Below are 20,831 nucleotides of genomic sequence, written 5' to 3' on the forward strand. Positions count from 1 at the left end.
ATCATTCCAGGGTAGCCTGACATCCTTGCCACTGTTCCTATGCAATCAAGAGGCATTTTCCACACAGCTGCTTCTCCAGCCAACTCAAAACATGGGGTAAGTGAGACAGTCTGCACTGAGACACCTCACCTGACAAACTCTCCTAGCAACAAGGGCACTGGGAAATAGCTGTGATTATAAAAGCCAGACAGAAAATTTAAGTGACATATTTCAGGGGCAGGGTATTTTCAGTTAGGTACAATGTGGAAAAAAAAAAATTTTTTTTTTTTAATTTCCTGTACTCATTGTACTGAGAATTCTAAGAGACCAACCAAGAGCAACCTTTTCTGGCTGTATGCAACAAGTCTCTTTTGGCTGAATGTAATGAGGCTGTTTTTGCCGTAAGGTTTGCTCACTCTAATTTCTTAAAAGAAAGAATTGCATGAAATTGAGATTAAAGTTACAAGTTAGAATTTCTTCTCAAAATTGATAATGTTCTCCCTACAAAAGTATTCTTTTATATGTCAAAATCACAGCCTGTATTTAGGGAATGCAATTATAAAAACCTATCCCTCTTATTAGAATTGATGCTTTTGAACTGTGGTGTTGGAGAAGACTGCAAGGAGATCAAACCAGTCCATCCTAAAGGAAATCAATGCTAAATATTCATTGGAAGGACTGATGTTGAAGCTGAAGCTCCAATACCTTGGCCACCTGATGAGAAGAGCCAACTCGTTGGAAAAGACCCCGATGCGGGGAAAGATTGAAGGCAAAAGGAGAAGGGGGCAACAGAGGATGAGATGGTTGGATGGCATCACTGACTCAACCAACATGCGTTTGAGCAGACTCTGGGAGACAGAGAAAGAGAGATGCCTGGTGTGCTGCAGTCCATAGGGTCGCAAAGAGCCAGACACAACTTAGCAACTGAACAACAACGCACCTCTTATTAAATATCTAAATGTGACAATACATAAATGTGACATGACCCAAGGAGAAAAGGTTCTCCAAAATTCATGTGTGAGTTTGGCAACGGTGTAAATGTAGTATTAGTCAACCTATAGGCCATATCTTTCTAAAACAGGTCATCACTATGGAAACCAACACCCTACTGCTGGGTTCTGCAGGTGGTTTATAAGTCTGAGGTAAAGGCTTTGCTCATGAACATAATTTACAATTACATGAGTCATACACTCAGATATAAACCCAGAGCCTTTCAAAATCTTTAGGAAGCATCTCATTATGGACATGTGGAAACTCTGTGTACAAGAATGTCACCAAATATAATCGTGACTAAGCATCCAAGGATTCTAAGACCCCCGCAGACAATGAAATCCATAGATACTCAAGTCCCCTTATATAAACAGTGTGGTATTTGCATGTAACCTATGCACATCCTCCTCATAAACTTTTTAAAAACTTAATCAATTAATTTGGCTGAGCTGGGTCTTAGTTGCGGCATGCAGGATTTTCTTTTTTTAGTTGCAGTATGTGGGATTTAGATCCCTAATCAGGGATCAAACCCAGGCCCCCTGCCTTGGCAGCATGGAGTCTTAGCCACTGGATCATCTTACCTAAAACAGTGTTAACACTATGTCAATAGTTGGAAATACAATGTAAATAGTTGCTGGCATGTGGGTTGCCCACATGCAGCAAATTCAAGCTTTGCTTTTTGAAACTTTCTGGAATTGTATCCAGGTAGTTTTGATCCACAGTTGGTAGAGTATGCAGACGGGGAACCTGAGGCTATGGAGTCTGACTCTACACTCCTGGTCATGAGACAAGTACAATCTTGGAGAAGAAAGAGCATCCAACGTGCTTAAGAACACTCAGCCAGGCAAACATCCCAAGTGTGAATATGAGATGCCTCATTCTCTCGTTCCTTCCCAGGGCCCCTAGTTCAGGGTATCTAGCTAGTCACACAAAGTAAAACTGGAAGGTTACTGCCTAGAGGTGTCGCCCACAATGATGCCCTTGGACTCAGTGGCATGCACAAGGCCCCACCTGGAGCTAATTTACCCAGACCTCCATGCTTCTAAGTCCCATTAGCTTCTCCTAACACTGGGTCTTCCCCTGGCTTCCAAGTGTTCACGCGTCACTTTGTTTTACGTGGCTGTGCCGGGTCTTGGCTGCAGGTGGCATCTTCAGCTGCGGCATGCAAGATCTTTTAGCTGCAGCGTGCGAACTCTTAGTTGCAGTATGTGGGACCTAGTTACCTGGCCAGGAATTGAACCCAAGCCCCCTGCATTGGGAGCGTGGACTCCTAGCCACTGGACCAACAGGGAAGTCCCCCACGTGTCACTTTATGATGAATGCAGGTAGCAACTTTCTCCTCCTACTTTCTGCTTCGTATCAGCTATGAATTCCCATCATTAAGAACCAGCAGGCCTTGGAGAAGGTTCTGAGAATTATCCTGTGTACGTGGTGACAGCTCTTTCGCCACTGCTCCTGTTCCAAATAGCAAAGCTGCTGACTGGCGGGGCTTGGGGTGGGTGGTGGCAGAGTATCATGAGGTCTAACCCCACAACAGTCTCTGAGAACAGCTACAGCTTGGTTGCAAAGTAGTCTTTTTGGCTCACCATCCCACACACTCATCACTGCTGCAGTGTCGTTTTTAAATACAAATGCCTGCAGTGTGGCTGGAATAATAAAACCACCTGGATAAGTACAGGAAAGCTTTACTTTTATTCTCCTTTTCCTTGTCATGTGAAGGCACATCAAAGAAAAACTGCAGTGTTCCTTGAATTGTTTATGACACCAATAAAGGAACCAGGCTCTCAGTCCAGGCTGCAAGGACTTCCCAGGCCCATCGATGAGAACTTCTATGGTTCAGAGGTTTCAAACTGGCTCCTAAAACAGTCCGGAGCACCAAGCTTCCTGCCTGACATATTTGGGAGCTTCCAGATGAAGGGCAGGCAGTCTGCAGATCAAGGGGCTGGGCCTCTGTACTAGCACATTCTACCACAGAATGACGTTTTATAGTCTCCTGTCTTACCGAATGCTTAAAAAATATTCCCTACCTGCCCTCAAGAATTGCATTATGTCCTTTATAAAAACTAAATAGCATCAGATGCACAGGAAATAAACCCACTGATGAATCCCCTAAATCAAGCCATTTTTCAAAAAGTGACTCTTTCAACTCCCACTAGAAACAGGTTCACAGAACTGCTTTATAAAGAAACCAAGGCCCGTCTTCTGCACCACTTTAAAAGCCATAAATCTGGAGGCGGAATGGAAATTGCAAACACGCCACCATCCCCATCTCTCCAACGCTCTACTTGGCATGCATTCCTCATTCCTTACTCCCTTTGCACTCACTGTATGAGCACTGGTAAGAGGAAAGCAGACTTGCTGCCAGGCGATTTCTAAGCAGCAAACATCAAGTTTCAAACCCTGTCAAAGATGGACCATCCTGGCCTTTCCACTGCTGTGGAAAAAGAAAAAACTCTCTGTAAGCTGTACTTTTAATTGTAATTATTTTTTATCTTCTTGAAAGATCACTCTTATCAAATCTCTTTAAAAAATTTATTTGGCTGTGCTGGGTCTTAGTTGCCACATGTGGGAATGTAGGATCTAGCTCCCTGACCAGGGATCGAACCTGGGTCCCCTGCACTGGGAGCATGGAGTCTTAGCCACTGGACCATCAGGTAAGTCCCTCAAATCTTTTTATTTTTAATTGGAGGATAATTGCTTTACAATATGGTGCTGGTTTCTGCCATATATCAACATGAATCAGCCCCCTCAAAGCTTGACTAAACGTTTTTCCCCAAACATGCAAGTGTCAGGGATTTTTTTTAAAAAGCGACTTCTTAGGGAGATGACAGGGTCAATATTAACTTACTGCCCACATTTTCAGATTAAAACCTCATTCATTCATCCATCTATCCATCCATCCATCACTTAACACGTGCCTAGTACATGTCAGGGGCTGAGGACACAGTGATGAACAAGATGGCCATGGCCTGTGCGTTCATGAAGCTTATGGTGTCCTGGGAAAGACAGACAGTAAACAGCAACTCTAGCTCTGATAAGTTCTGTGAAAGTGAGGTAGAGAAGGCTAGCTGTGCCTTCAAAATGTAGGCATCTCTTTCCATAGTGGGAAGGGGCTTCCCTGGTGGCTCAGAATGTAAAGAATCTGCACTACAAGAGACCCAGGTTCCATTCCTGGATTGACAAGATCCCCTGAAGAAAGAAATGGCAACCAACTCCAGTATTCTTGCCTGGAGAATTCCATGAACAGAGAAGCCTGGTGGGCTACAGTCCATGTAGTCCACAGGGTCACAATGAGCTGGACACGACTCAGTGACTAACACTTTCACCCTTTCCATAGTATAGAGCCACTGCAGAGAAGAAGCTGCCCCACCGAGTCCTAGATTTCCCAGGGCCTCTAGCGTTGTAGAGGGCCTGTGGGACTAGCTCACCCCAGTGGAACATGAATGGAAGTGATGTGTGTCACTTCTGGGTCCAGGAATTTAAGGAGGTACACCTTCTCTTTGCTTTCTCTTTCCCCTTCTGCCAGCTGGATGCAAGGAACTCTAATAACTTAGGGCGGGGGTCAGCAACCTGGGCCCAAGGCCTGTTTCTATGAAGTTTTACTGGAACAAAGCCACACTCATTCATTCACATATGGCCTACAGCTCCTTTTCTGCTACAACGAGGAGCTAAGTGGGTTGCAACAGAAACAGAGCCGTAAATCTAACATATTTACTCTGTGTATGTGCGCACTCAGGCATGTCCAACTCTTTGCAACCCCATGGACTGCAGCCTCCCAGGCTCCTCTGTCAATGGGATTTTCCAGGCAAGAATACTGGAGTGGGTTGCCATTTCCTCCTCCAGGGGATCTTCCCGACCTAGGGATCGAACCCACATCTTTTACATCTATCTACTTGATTGGCAGGTGGATTTTTAACCACTGCGCCACCTGGGGTTGGGGTAAATATCTACTACCTAGCTGTTTAAGAAGTTTGCCGAGCCACAGGATGGAAGGAACTTGGGCTCCTAACCGACATGGGCCCCCATCCACCTACCGCCAGGAACACCTATACTGGACTGTTAAGAAGGCAAGGAACAGACTTCTAATTTGTTACAGCAAATGTTATCCTACCTCATACAGAAAGCACAATGTCCAATGAGAAAATGGAACAGAAGACAGATGCTCAAAGTTAGGCTCCATTATACTATCCTTTTCTTATCACAAGATTGTGTCCTAAATTTAATGTCAACACTGCTAAATGTTTTAAAGTGTCTTTTTTTTTTCGATTTGGCTGCGTCAGGTCTTAGCTGTGACACACAGGACATCCCCTCGTGCGGGATCTTTCACTGTGGCAAGCGGGTTTAGTTCCTCCTTGGCAGGTGGGACCTTAGTTCTCAGACCAGGGATTGAACCCTTGTCCTCTGCCTTGCAAGGTGGATTCTTAACCACTGGACCACCAGGGATGTCCCTAAAGCGTCATCTTTTTAAAATGCTCCCCCAGAGTGTAATTTCCTACTCAGTAAAACTAATCAAGCCCAAAGCACAGTTGCATTTGAAATCTTCAACTTGCAACACACATCCTACCCTTCCAATTCTTGGTAGTGGCCCCTTTTAGAATAGAGAATGTATTTAGCCAGGTGTCTAAAAACAGCCCTGTGCACCAAACAAAAGACCTCAGGCTACAACGTACAATTTTCTTAAATTACAGGTGTCAGTCCATGACAGCACTGAAGTATTTGTTCTCTGCAAGGAAAATCCAAATATGTTTATCGCAGGGACCAAGGGTAAAACACCTTCCTTAAAAAGAAAACAAAAATTCAGTCCTGCCTGGCTCCCCTGGGTGACTTTGGACGAGTAACTTACCCTCTCCGTGCGTCCACATCCTCAGGAGCACGTTACCTAACTGGAGAGGGCGGTGGTGAGGATTAAATGAGATACTATACCCAGCATTCAGCCAGGCCCCTGTCGGTGCTCAGCTTTGTAGTGCTGCCTTTACTGTTTCATTATCAGATCAAAGCAACCACACTGTGCCATAACTTTGGCATCTTCTGTGTAGTTAGTAAATTCTTGACTAATTAGTAGAAAACTTAGTAAATTGTAGTCTCAGCACTAAAGATCGACGGATTAAATTAAAATCTTCCCAAGACAATTAAGAGCTCAAATCAGTTTAAACGGAATACTGCAGTCAGTCATTAGGCACTGGAAGCAGCGTAAGCAGCATTTTTCTTTGCTAAAGTTAGCACTAACTTACTTACAGGGCATGTAATTCAGGTAGACGCGGCACCACCCTTATCGGAAAAGCTTAGCAACCATGCATAATGATCACTTTTGCTCCACTTCTTACATGAATGCTACACTTAAGTGTGTCACAGCCTCAAGACTGAGCACCAGCTTCTCTTAAAAAAGAAACACTCTCTTAACCTATTGCCATGTGAAAGGGGGGAAAAAGGTTGAAGTGCAGAACGCAGGCATACCTCATCTTACTGCGCTTTGCTTTACTGAGCTTCACGGACGTTGTGTGTTTACAGATTGATGGTTTGTGGCAGCCCTGCACTGTCAGCTGATGGCTGACATTTTTTCAGTAATAACTTTTTAAAAAATATATATTTTATGGAAGTACAGTAGATTTACAAAGTTGGGGAGCAATGAAGTATTTTTATTTATTCGGCTGCAGAGGGTCTTAGTCACATGGGATCTTCAATCTTCATGGCACCACGGGGGATCTTTAGTTCCGGCACCATATATCTTTTTTGTTGTTGTGCCAACTCTTAGCTACGGCATGAAGGATCTAGTTCCCTGACCAGGGATCAAACCCGGGCCTCCTGCACTGGGAACATGGGAGTCTGCCACTGGACCACCAGGGAAGTCTCCTGAAGTATTTTTAAATTAACGTGCATACATTGTTTTTTTAGGCAGAATGCTATTGCACACTTTACAGACGACAGTATAGTGTAAACGGAACTTTTACATGCACTGGGAAACTGAAAATTTGTCTGACTCCTTTAATGCAGTATTTTGTTTTATTGTGGTGGTCTAGAACTCAACCCATAATATATCTGAGATGTCTGTATATGGTCCCATTGAACCAAAACAAAAAGAGTTCATGTGTGATAGATGTACTCATATTTGTAGAAATGTAGGAAAAAACAAGGATATACACCAAATATGTATATGTATGTATTATATATTGTATTAACTATAATTCCCTCCTACTACTGTGATAAAGAATAATTTTTTCCTTAGAGTTTTCTGTGTTTCTTTAAACATTGATCGTGCATTTTTTTAAATAAGGGGAAAAGGTTATTAAATTAAAAAATAAAGCAGAACAAACAGTATTTTGCACTCAGAGTTCTTCCCCTTGTTTTGTGGGGTTTTTGTTTTGCAGTAAATAGAGATCATGGTGCCCTTTTTTGGAGCACTCATTTAAACAGAGAGGAGGAAAAACCTGTTAACAGAGAAACCAAACAAGCTTTGAATTATCAAAAGATCAGAAAACAACAAGTGTCAGCAAGGATGTGGAGAAACTGGAACCCTTGTGCACTACTGGTGAGAATGTAAAATGGTACAGCCACTGTAGAAAATAGTATGGCAGTTCCTCAAAAGATTAAAACTAGAATTACCATACGATCCAGCAATTTCACTTTTGGGTACACAAACCAAGGACTTGAAAGTAGGGTCTCAAACATCTCTTTGTACAACCACGTTCATAGCAGCATTGCTCACAAGAGCAAAAACGTAGAAACAACCCAAGTGTCCATCAACAGATGAAGAAATAAGCAAAATGTAGTTAGCATATACATACAATAGCAACCTTAAAAAAGAATAAAATTTTGCAATATGCTTCAACAGGGAAGAACCTTGTGGACATTATTCTAAGTGAAACAAGCCAGTGACAAAAAGACAAATACTGTGTAATTCCACTAATATGACATATTTAGAGTATTAAAAAAAAAAAAAACAAGGAAGTAGAATGGTGGTTACCAGGAGCTAGGCAATAGCCAGGAAAATAGGAGGTTATTGTTTAATGGGTTTAGAGTTTCCGTTTTAAAAGGTGAAAAGGATATGGAGGTGCATGGTGATGATGGTTGTACAACAATGTGACTGAATATTAAACATAATACTGCTGACCTGTACACTTAAAAATGGTTAAGATGGTAGATTTTGTTAGGAGTATTTTACTAAAATTTAAAAATACATATATAAAAAAAAAGTATATGTGCTTAACTTATGACCTATATAAGCCACAGTTATGCTTTCAATTGTGTATATTATGAAACATATAGAAGCACCAGAAACTTTTAAAATACGTGGAAATAAATACAAATGGAAGCTCTAATATTTTCTTTCCAATGAACTGCCTCAGGCACTCCTCGGGAGGTCCAAACCCTAAAATCTGACAGGCACAGAAAGGTAATGCCTCCTTCTCAAGCCCAAGCCCCACTGTGCACAGAGCAGCGTGTAACAGCCCAACCCTGACATTAAAATCCGTCTTCTCTTCCTCCTTCCCTTCTCTTGTATTCCAGGAGTCTTTAACCCTGCTCCAGGGTCTCAAAAAAATTTTTTTAATTATTTATTTATCTGGCTGTGCCAAGTCTTCACTGTAATATACAAGATGTAATTCCCCAACCAGGAATCGAACCCAAGCACCCTGCATTGGGAGCATAGAGTCTTAACCACTGGACCACCAGGGAAGCACTACCCTCAAGAATATTTAACCGTAACAGACTCAGCTACCATGAATCCTCAGTAGGCAGCAAATGCCTGGCAAATTCAGAGAGAGATCGGAATGGAAACGAATGGAAATGCTCCAGAGCTATGGAGATCCTTGTGAAGCTACCTGGTGAACTGGCAAAACAGGAGCTAGAATGAGGTTTACCAAACAAGTCTTGGGTGCCTGGAGATCCCAAAGTCTTAGAAACACTGCTTGAGCAAACACTTGTGGAGACAGTGAACTAAAAGGATACAGTCAGATCTACAATGAGGCTGGATGCCAGCCAGCAGCTGCAGAGAGGCTTACCTTCAGGATCTCAGGTTCTTTGATATCCAGAGATCTTGGGTTCCAGTGTTGTAGATGTTTATGTAATCTGTGATGTTTATGAGCACTTGGTGGTGTAAAAAACCAAATCAGGCAGACTGCAGTCATGAATCCAAGGCCAACGCCCAGAAAGAGTCCGCTCACGTAATGCGGGAGGGGGAGGATGAGGTACGCATAGACGCACAGGACAAAGCAGCCCAGCGTCTTGACGGGTAATTCCAGCTGCTGCGCGGCCGAGTCCACCTCGTGGTCACTGTCCAGAGCTGGGCCATCGTCCGCTAGCCCCTCTGGCTTGAGAGGGCCTTCTGGGAGTTTCTCAGCTTTACTCTCCCCCTCCGGTTCCAGGTCAAAGTCCTCGGTGTACAGTTCGCAAAACTCTTCGTCTTCTTTGCTCGCTAAGGCAGACAAAGAGCATTTCTCAAGAACCAGGGAGCTGGTCTTCGGGCCTCCCTCCTTCAGCCCGCTCCCCTGGGAGCTCCTCGGTTCCGCCTCTCTCGAGGGCTCCTCGGAGGACTGTGGCTGGTCGCTCCTGGGGACGCCGGGGTCACTCCCCATGCCCTCCCCCTCGGAGTCACACTCCTCCTCCTTGATGCTGTAGTTGTTATTGCTTTCCAAGTGACCGTTCAGGCTGGACAGATTGGAGAGCTCGGAAGCACTTGAAGATAAGGCTTTGGGCCTGTGGCTGCCACTTTCTTCCCCTATAATCTTACTGAAAAGCTGAAAAGGGTCATAGATGACTTCCGAGAGGCGTCGCTTAGTGTCTTCGATCTTGGCCTCCATTTCGGGCACTTTAAAAAAGGAGCGCGTGTCGGAAGGCGACGTCAGAGGGGAAGAGGGTGCAGTTTTGGAATCCCCACCTGTGTTCCGCGGCTGCGTGAACTGCTTGAACAGGTGTAAATTCAGCTTGGAGTCCGGGGGCCTGTAGGACACGGCGTCGGACTCCTGCCGGGAGGTGTCGGTGGACAGAGACTTGACTAACGTCTTCATCAAGTGCCTGTGCCGAGGCGGGTGGGGGGATTCTTTTGGCTCCACCTCGGTCGACAGGGACTTCACAAGGCTCAGGAAGGGTTTGGCGCTGGAAAGCGTGGAGGACGAGGCGCTGGATGAGAGGATGGGCGACCGGGAAGGCGAGGACAGCGGGGAGGAAGAACTGGTTTTCTGCTCGGACAGGGAGGACACGCTGGGAGAGCTAGCTATGGGCCCCGACGAGGACGACCCCGGGGACAGAGCCAGCGGCACTGTACCGAATACTTGTGCGGCCGGAGCAGGGGGCTCCAGCAGCTTTACGGTGTTCTCGGAGACGGGCACCACGGCGGGGGACACGGACAGGCCATCCGCCAGGATGAGCTGGGCGCCGGGGCCAGCGGGGTCATGGCCACCCCCGGGTTCAAGGTAGAGGTCCTCCTTGGCTTCCAGCCCCGTTACAACGGTCTGGTCGTCCAGCCCCTCCTCCAGGAGCTCCCGGAACTCCTCCTCCTCTTCCTCCTCCTCCTCCCCGGACACCGAGAAGTGGATGGCAATAGTGTCTCGGGACAGGGACCTCTGCACGTGCACTCTGGGGGCTGATGGTTTTGGCATGTCAAGGGTTTTCTCGGCATGGCGACCATTCAGACTTGTCATCGCCGGCTTCACAAGGGCTCAGGCTCTGTGAAAACAGGGAGAAAAACCAAAAGTCAGAAAGTGGTTTCTCCACGGGAGACGCTGTCCTGTGTGGACCAGAGTGCGGCTAAAGCTCACTTCTAAATGGTGATAATACTTTTACCTGGCAGATGGCCACCCTTTCTCACTTAAGCAGGTTTAGTGGTTTAATTTTCATCAGATAAATTCCAGCGAGGCATTCTCTTTTATGAGCAAACTACCCACCCGTGTTATAAATGCCATACAACCTGTCTTCCTTCACAACATCTAAGTGGTTGTTTCCTCCCTGTTAACTGGCCCATTTCTATCAGTAATTCTATACTGCAAGGCTTGAAAGACCTGCACGACAGTTGTTACCAGCATTAGTTCGGAACTCCCATAGGATAAAATGCAGCATCCTGGCGATTCTGAGGATCTCGGAACAAAAATTTCACCAGTGGCTTTCTGGCTATAAAAAGTGAATCCTGGAGGGTTATGGCTTTCACTGCAATTTTCACAGCAATCCTAACAATTATTTGGCTTGTGTCTCCCACCAATGTTCATATAGCCTGACACTGCAAATAAGTAGCAGAGTAACCAAGAGTGGCAAGGGACATCTGCAAACTAATTGCTGTGACCGGCTGGCTTATTTCCCAAATGGTAGGTACCCTGAGGCCAGAGTATTTAGGCAGCCATGAAGACATGGCCATTTCTAAGACTTCAAGATAAAGCAAAGTTATATTTTCAGCTGAATCCAAGGACAGGAAAATGAAGTCTCAGTGCTGAAACCTACCACCAACTGAGAACTCTGCTAAGAGCTGGGGTGAGAGACACGGAGGCGACGTCGCTTAGTCGCTGTGGAGATAAGAGACACCCGAAAAGCTGAGCAGCAAAGCAAAAGAAGCCAAGCCTACCTGTGACACCCAGTGCATGACACCGCCCCCACTCCCCATTCACTTAGGGCCCATTTATAGGAAACCAGGCATCATGACAGGTCCTACCAGAAGGAAATGAACACCACCATCTGGAAAGCACGACTGTCAGAGTAGCTAAAATGCACTTGAGGAGTGACCCTCAGGCCTTCTGAGGAGGGTGAGAGCAGCGCGGGAGGCAGGACACCCGCCTGCTCCTTTAAACTGACAGCAGGCTGGCAGGACAGGCCTGATTAGAAAGAAGGGACGAAGGCATGAAGACGAGCATGGGCATGGTGTGTCCTGCCACATGGGTCTATTCTCCATGTCCAGGACGGAGGGTGGGTGTTGGGGGCGAGGGCCGGCATGAGTGAGGCATCATGGAAGAGAGGAAAGGGCAGCCTCGGGGCCAGGAAACAAGGCTTCTGACACTTGATCCTTCTCCAGCTGACTTGGTGGGACCTTGAACAAGCCAAGACCTCTCTGGGTCTTAGAATCTTCATCTGTCAAACGAGGGACCAATGACTGAGACTGTCCAAATCTCAAACTCTTATGTTTATGTTTACAGGTGAGAGTACAGAACCCAATCTGATACTTACCCTGGTAATCTGCCATAGAGTCAACATTGTGCTGCCTGCTCCTTTACTTTGAAGAACTCCTATATTTAAGTCTTCTACCAAACATTCAGGTTCAAAATTCTAGTAACTAAGACTACCAAAACAAAAGAAAAAGTAAACCTGTGTTTGTTTGTAGGTGATGGGGGAGAAAAATCAGGGTGGGGAGGAGAGGAAGGGCAGGAAAAACTATTTCCCAGAAACAGGCAATAATCCAGTGATGACAAGAACTACAGTTCAAGAGCCCAGTCACAAGAAAGACACATCTCAAACTACTGATTGAGAAATTACTTTCATAAAAACTTTTCAATAGAGTTTTGTCCAAGCTCCTTCATGATCCTCAGGCTCTCCCGTCTCCATTGGAGCCAAGAAAAAAGAATTTCTATTGATCAGACAAAACATTCAAATCCAGGAGCTGGCAGTAAGCTGGAAAGACACAGCTGCTGGTCCAGGACAATCCTTCCCTGTTATCTCAAAGCCAATATGTTTATTGGCTTAGGAAGAAGAAAAATGCCAAGTACAAAACACATTTTTCATTTTAATGGTCACCGACTTTTATAGGGGCTTCCCTGATAGCTCAGTTGGTAAAGAATCCGCCTGCAATGCAGGAGACCCCAGTCCGATTCCTGGGTTGGGAAGATCCACTGGAGGAGGGATAGGCTACCCACTCCAGTATCCTTGGGCTTCCTTTGTGGCTCAGCTGGTAAAGAATCCGCCTGCAATGCGGGAGACCTGGCTTTGATCCCTGGGTTGGGAAGATCCCCTGGAGAAGGGAAAGGCTACCCACTCCAGTATTCTGGCCTGGAGAATTCCATGGACTTGCAGTACATGGGGTGGCAAAGACACGACTGAGCCACTTTCACTTTTACAAGGGTAATTTTAAAATAAAATTATAGAGGTAATTTAAAAAGAAAGTTTGGTTTTTGGTAATTCTCAGTAGGCTGAAAGCTAAGCTATTTCAATTGCTTTAATAACATAAAGGATGGTCTGAAAGGCTCTGCTACTCTAAGGCTGGTGGTGAAAGTGACAGTGGGCACAGGTGCAAATCCAGAGAGCATGACCGGGGCTGAACAGGGAAGCGAGTCATCCGGGGAGCAAGAGTGGAGAGGCTCTTCTGGAGTTGAGGTGGGATGGTTTGGGAATCTGCAGGCAAAGTCAGGCCCCGTCCAGAAGGGCCAACAATAGTGCTTCCAGAAGCCTGTGGTCTCAGCAACCAGACAGGGCCATTAGGGGCCCATCTGCCCAACCCACCAACACATAGTCGGGCCTCCTGACTTTCCCAGGGACGGGGGAGCCTGGTGGGCTGCCGTCTATGTGATCGCACAGAGTCGGACACGACTGAAGTGACTTAGCAGTAGCAGTAGCAGCAACTGATCTCTGACTAGACTGTCTTCAGATCTTGTTGGGCTGCACCCTGCAGGCCTACAATGCTGTACTCGCCCAGCTTCAAGACCAAAGAAGAAACAGCCCAGACTCAGTGAGGGAGACATCAATGGTTTACTGGATGGGGGAGTTTACATGTCTGAAGCAAGGTTCTGGAGCGATATCCACCATGTGCAATGGGTGGTGAGCAAGACATGGCAGCAGTCTTTGCTGCCAAAGGGAAGGGGAGATTGCTAGTTATAGGGGGAATTGACATCAGGTTTGCTCATTGGTAACCAGGGAAACTAGCATCGGGGCATGCCCCTTACCGCCCCTTTTGGTAAGAACAGTCACTAGCTGGGGCCTGGGGCAAATATGCAGGTGGGTCAGTCCTGTGAGTAGGTGTAGGTGAAGCAGGCACTGGTAGAGCAGGGGATGTACAGAGAGCAAGAGAACAGTCATCTTGAGTGGCCTGTGTCAGCCAACTGGGCCTGAGCTGGGCCTCCTGAAGAATTAGGTGCTGGTGTGGCTCACCACTGCTAACGTCTTTCTGTAGGGCTCAAGCAGTGGCTTCAGAGGTTTGGAATAAACTCTCCCAAATTAGGTTTTACTAAAACAAGCCACATGAGGCTAAAGCAGCACTATAACTTTTTAAAAATAAGAAAATCTTATAGCCTTTTTGCTCATCTGCAAATGAGGGGGCTAGGTCAGATAAACAAAGATTGCTTCAAGGACCCAAACTGCTGGATAACTCTATGTCCTGGAACCAGAGTCCATGGATTGGGTTCTAGACAAAACTGATCACCACGTGGCTGCTCCGTCTTCCTCCTAGGGAGTCCTCCAAGCCCCCCTTCTCCATCCTTCATGGGCGGGCGGCTGGGGCCAGTAAAACTGACCTTCCTACAGCCAAGGTCAAGGGAAAAAGCACCTGACTGCTGTCCGGAACTTTACGTGACTGTGCCAAGGACACAGCACTGAATGAGGAGGGGGTGGGGAGCCGGTCAGACATGGGCTTTTGATACTCATGTCCTGATTCGCCACCACAGCGATCTGCCTCCTCAAGCGTGTCATGCATGCTTGTTATTCCTGCTTGTCCTGGCCTTGGTTTGGCCCTCCATGCACCGGCATGGAGAGAGCTAAGAGCGTGGTTCTCAACAGCTAGCATGTGACCAGCAGGATCGGGAAATAAGAATTAGTTATCCATCTGATAATCTAGCATCATAAAAAAGTAGCCTCCTGCCCTCTACTATCTCAACTCAATTATAACTGGAATCAAATAAACGAGGACAACCTTTTCTCAAGCACTCAGGAACTGAAATGTCAATAAAGGTCATTTCTCTCTCACCAGGTCTCCTTTTCCAAAGCCACCAGCACAAGACCTTGGGTTTTAACACTGATTTTGAGTCTTGTGAGGGGAGGGCCTAAAGCTTCCACTGTCAATTAGGATGATTTCTTGCCAGAGGTATGTTTAAACAAAAGGCTGATTTGGTCATGAGCAAAGTATGCCAAATATGAACCCCATCCAGCCCCAGAATGGATGGGTGTCCAAGAGCTAGGTGATGTTAATAAACACCAGAAGCCAGAGGTCTGATGTCTGGGAAAACAGGTTCTATTTTTCAGGTCCACCATTCTGCTGAAAACAACTAACAATGAAATCAATATTTTTTTAAAAACTGAAAAGCACTGAAGCTTCAACAACTGAGTAAAGAATCACAAGGCCAGAAGGAATAAAGAACCTCAGAGAGATGAGCCCTACAGAAGCTGCTCTTGCCCTCAAACCACTGGATGATTCTGCCAAATTGGCACCTTCATTTTATTGATCTTCTGAGCAGAAATCGTAGTTCAGGGCTGGCTGAGGTGGAGCCCTAACTGGAGAGTGTTCCCCAATGAGCTGGGACGTCAAAGGGCTACATCTACCTGGGAGTAGGAGAACCAGAGGCAAATGGCCCTCACTTAGATCTGAGAGCTTCGAGGCCATTAAGCTAGGGAAGCCAATCACAGAAAGACGAATATTGAGTGATTCCATTTCGTGAGCTATCTAAAGTACTCAAATTCAAATAAACAGAAAGTCGGATGGCAGTTACCAGGGCTGGGGAGTGGGAAGCAGGGAGTTGTTTTGTAATGGATATAGAGCTTTGCATGATGAAAGAAGTCCATAGATCGGTTGCATAACAATGTGAATATACTTTCGCTACTGAGTTGTACACTTAAAAACAGGTAAATTTTAAGTTATTTATATTTTACCATAAGACTCTTGAGTTCCTCGGACTACAAGGAGATCAAACCAGTCAATCCTAAAGGAAATCAACCCTGAATATTCATTGGAAGGACTGACGCTCAAGTTGAAGCTCCAATATTTTGGCCACCTAATGCAAAGAGCTGACTAATTAGAAAAGACCCTGATGCTGGGAAAGGTTGAAGGCAGGAAGAGAAGGGGATGACAGAGGATGAGATGGTTGGATGGCATCACTGACTCAACAGACAAGAGTTTGAGCAAACTCCAGGAGATGGTGAAGAACAGGGAAGCCTGGCATGCTGCAGTCTATGGGGTCACAAAGAGTCAGACTCGACTGAGCAACTGAACAACAATAATTTAAAAATAACTTTAATTTCACCAGTTGCAACTTTAGAGTGAAATAATATAATACTCTGAACCACCTATGCTGACTAAAAAAATTCAAAATGCTCACATTGTTCTTTAGTGTTTATACCACCATGTGATTATCTTCTAAGATAATAAATGCAGATTCATTCATTTATGCTCTCATACTTTTAGTGGGTGGGGAAGTTATTTAGACCCAAATGCTCTCTGAACCTTAGTCAGGTCTGTTTCAAGGAAGCAGAGTATCTTGAACCATTCTGGGGATGGGTCTTGATTAGAGTCTTCACTGTAAGTCTCCAGTAAAGTTATTATGCCTTGTAAAGATGTTCATAGCTCTAAGACTGAGAAAGCCTCTAATAAGGATTTCTCACCCCAGCACTGATGCAGGATCATAGTCTATTCAGTCTAAAAATAAGGAACAAATCAATATCCATGGCTCCCATCTAACCTGAATTCAGAAAATACAAAGGCCTCAACAAGAAGCTGGTAGCCAACTGCCCTACAAACATGCCCTCCCATGGATATCACGAACTCCATGATATCAACCTCAGTGAAGTCAGTTAGGATAGCAAACATCCATAAAATTGATTTTATTTCTAGTCACTCAAAAAGTTTATCATCATTAATTAGTCCACTAAAAGCCAATCAACAATAAATCAGATTGTACAATGAAAAATGAAGAACTCTTTCAAGACTCACTGTTGGCATTTATTAACTTGGATATAACAACCTCTCTGAATCTGACAGGTTTGTTTTCTGTGAGTTTTCTGGACTAGTTTGCTAACTGCCCTTCCTGCCTCTAGCTGTATTTGAAACAATTCAATCTCAAGATCTTACAGAGCCATGAAAAGAGAAGAGTTCCTTCCAGGCCACCCACTCATCAGCAACTCATCTCCTCGGTCCTCTCACATTATAACAGCCAAACAGTAATGTAGCCATTATTATTATCAACATCAACATTATTATTATTAATTTCTCAGTCATATACTAGGTTAGAGGAAGTGCTGGAGGAAGGAAAAAGTGGAGGGAAATGAGCAATTGTGACTGGAAATTAAACTTGTCTCCAGATGCAGAGAGCACAGTAACACAGCATCTGAAGAGGCAAGCCTGGTTTGGAACATGCCCCATTTCTCAGGAGCATCCCTAATCCTTCAAGATCATTGTGAAAATTCTTCGTCTTTGTAAAATCTGGCCCGTTAAGATACGTGTTGTCTCTGGACAAGCTTGCACTTGGACATATGATGTATGGGCACCATCTGCTAGCATGGGTTGTGTCAGTCAATAGTCTTAATTCCAAAGCATCTCTTGGCAGAGGAAAAGAGTCAAGCTGCATTGTATTGCAGAGGATGTCCTAACATCTCTTATCTGTGCAAGCTTTTAATAGGATGTGGTTTTATGAAAAGTAGAGAAGGGCCTCAGGACTCATTTTTTTCCACCTTGATGCTGCAGAGGAAGTGGTGGATCTGGTCAAGAACAACTAGTATAGGCAGGTCTGATTTAGCCTAAAAATCTCAAGTACATCTTAATAGCCATCCCTTGATTCATTTAAATTCAATGAAGCAGCTGAGAACTGCCAGCAGCCAACAGATTCTAATCTGTTAATACTCCACCTTACAAACAAAAATCAATATTGACATTGTAGATAATGAACTAGCGCTAGCCTTAGCTTCATTTAAAAAGAGAGAAGAAAGAGAGAAGATGGTACTCTACTACCAGCACAGGCATCCTCACAAGGCACTTAGACCTTGACGGTGAGAAACCTGGAACTCCTATGCCATCAGTTATTAGGTTCCCAGACTGACTCAGAGTCTCTTCCAACCTAGTAGAACAACACAACACAAGGTTGATACGATTAACACACAACAGCTTCACCCTCTGCAGCCACTGCACAGACGTTTACACCTACTATGAGGAAGGCCCACCTGGGAAGAGGGCCACATCCCTGAAGAAAAAAGGGGTTCAGAAGCATCCATGTGACGAGAATTTTGCTTTATAGACTGCTGGATGGTTCTGGTAATGAAATCCAAATGCAGTAACTCTTTCAAAACCAGGTCACACCTTTGGCACAACTACATGAGGCCTACGGAGGTTTATAAAAGATAATCCTGATGCCATCCATGGGGGGCGGGGGTGGGGAGATCTCAAGGAGACAACAGATGTCATATGATGACATCTACATGAAAGTTCAAAACAACCCTGAAGTAATGAAAACTCAGGATAGAGATGCCCAAATCAGATGGCGCTAATAGAATAAAGAAGGAATTTTTTTTTTCAGCAGAAAAACCATGTTATGTGACTTAGGAGGAAGAGATGTGAACAAAATAATCTGCCGGATGTGAAACAGCAGCATATGGAAAGGCACTGAGATGAAAACAAGTCAATCAAGATAGAACAAGACAGTTGCTAAACGACTGGGTCGGCTACAGCTGAAGGGCTGTACTGGAGGCATGGCAGGAAGATTAATATTTGATTTCAGAGGCAGGGAATCAATTGCTCAATGCCTCTGAAGCCTAAGTGCTTGGATTTATACTTAAATCTTAGAAAACAAAACCACTGTAGGTTCTTAGGAAGTCTGCAACCTGGATGTAAATAGTTTTCTTCAGGTGAGTGCCTGGAACCTGGGAGACTGTAGTGCTGAAAATCCAGGAGGATGAGCAGAGGGTACTGACTGTGGTCACAAAAGAGCACATTTTTCAAGAGCTCATCGGGTCAAAGGTTATTAAGGGGGTGAATCTGACAAAGAGTAAATGGAGTTCCTTATTCAGTTTTCATCTTTGCAACCAGGAGATCCAACCAGTCCATCCTAAAGGAGATCAGTGCTGGGTGTTCACTGGAAGGACTGATGTTGAAGCTGAAACTCCAATACTTTGGCCACCTGATGCAAAGAGCTGACTCATCTGAAAAGACCCTGATGCTGGGAAAGACTGAGGGCAGGAGAAGAAGGGGACGACAGGATAAGATGGTTCGATGGCATCACTGACTCAATGGACATGGGTTTGGGTGGACTCCGGGAGTTGGTGATGGACAGGGAGGCCTGGCGTGCTGCAGTTCATGGGGTTGCAAAGAGTCAGACGCGACTGAGCAACTGAACTGAACTGAACTGAATTGATTTATTTATGGCCATACTATGTGGCTTGTGGGATCTTAGTTCCCTAACCAGGGATTGAACTCAGGCCCTTGGCAGTGAAAGCTTGAAGAGTTCTAACCACTGGACTGCCAGGAAACTCTCACATTTAAAGTCAGATTATTTCCAAATGAAAAACAAAAACAACAAAAGCAGTTTCCCAACTACTGTTTGGCTTTCGGTCTGTTGCCATATATTGCTCCTTCCCTCTGCCATGGGCCCTTCCTGTCAGAGTTATCAAGCTCAGTTACAGGAGGGAGCCCAAGTTTTAATACTCTTTGAATTTTTAAAACTTTATTTTGCAATAATTATAGACTCTCAGGAAGTTGCATAAGAAGTTGTATACATTTCACCAATCAGTCCTTATATTTTAAAATCAAACTTTTTTTTAAAGTGATTTTTTGATCACGCCGTGAGGCATGCAGGATCTTGGGTTCCTCACCAGGGACCGAACCTGCACCCCCTTCAGTGGAAGCACAGAGTCTTAACCATTGGACCACCAGGTCAAACCTTAAAGGCAAATTCCAAATGGTTAGGAAGTCAAGTTTTAACCACAGACCACGAATTCATCCCTGTAAGAAAAACGTATTCCAACGGGCAGAGGGAAACTTCTGCTTACAAGGACTTTCTAATAGTCTTGCTTAAGGTCTTCAACGGTCAACTTTAGGAAGACATCATCAGCAGATACTTCCCAAGCACAGGAACAGCCAATTCACCCGAAAGTTCAAAAGGCCAACAGCAAAAAAGCTCAACTGACTACACACAACAAAGAATCAACAAACAAATCAATGAAACAATTTTGGTCACCAAACTTCAACATTAAAATATAACATGGGATGATGTCAAGGGCATGTTGAGACAAACCCTCTATTATATCGGCACATAATCAGCAAAAACTTCTCTGAAACCAATTCTGCAGTAACTATTAAGTACCTCAGTAATGTTCACACCTACACACACCAAGCAAAAAAAGGACTGGAGGGGCATTAATGCTAGTTTTCTCCATGTAACAGGCTTATCAGTAATTTTTATTTTCTACTTTTTAGGTATTTCCAAATCTTATTAGTTAGGTAATCCCAAATACTTTCATAATCTCGGTGGGGGGAGGGAATTACATGTAATAAGTGTATGTAAATCTTTAAAATAAAACATTAATTTCAGAATATCTAGTTGTATTAATACTAGCCACTCATCCCCCACACCTTACCCATGAGAAAACTAAGACATAGAAAGATTCATTTTTATAAAATGAGTCACATCATATGTATGTATGTAATCTGTTTTTATACTCAAGAAGTAATCTAGCATCTGGAAAGTAATCTAGAATCTGGTAATCAACAAGACCTTTGTGTTCAGTTCTACTAACTTGGTAGGAATCTGACCCTCAAGCAAATTTATTTACTCTAACCAAGCCTCCATTTCTCCATTTGCAAAATGGGAATGACAAAAGACAATTCAGAAGATTAAATAGAACAAGTTATATAAAGTACTGAACATGGTCCCTGGTACAGAGCAAGCATTTCTAAAACGTTAACTGTTTGTATGTAAGTATTTCCTCAAAGCAATAGATTCTTTCACACAGGACTTTAGCTGTATGAAATGAATATAATGGAACCA

At 44.5% G+C, this 20,831-nt stretch overlaps 1 protein-coding gene across 2 annotated transcripts in view; it reads right to left on the minus strand.

Moving 5' to 3' along the window:
- The window catches only part of TEX2 (testis expressed 2), a 114,473-nt gene that overhangs the window by 56,403 nt on the left and 37,239 nt on the right, over nucleotides 1–20,831 (minus strand). For both annotated transcript variants that reach the window (XM_070390085.1, XM_070390086.1), the window contains exon 2: nucleotides 8,967–10,629. In XM_070390085.1, coding sequence (XP_070246186.1) covers nucleotides 8,967–10,604 — 1,638 coding nt within the window. In that variant the 5' untranslated portion in view covers nucleotides 10,605–10,629. The remainder of the gene's footprint in view (nucleotides 1–8,966; nucleotides 10,630–20,831) is intronic.

This window comes from Bos mutus, chromosome 19 (assembly GCF_027580195.1).
Source record: "Bos mutus isolate GX-2022 chromosome 19, NWIPB_WYAK_1.1, whole genome shotgun sequence".
In the NCBI taxonomy this organism is placed as follows: domain Eukaryota; kingdom Metazoa; phylum Chordata; class Mammalia; order Artiodactyla; family Bovidae; genus Bos; species Bos mutus.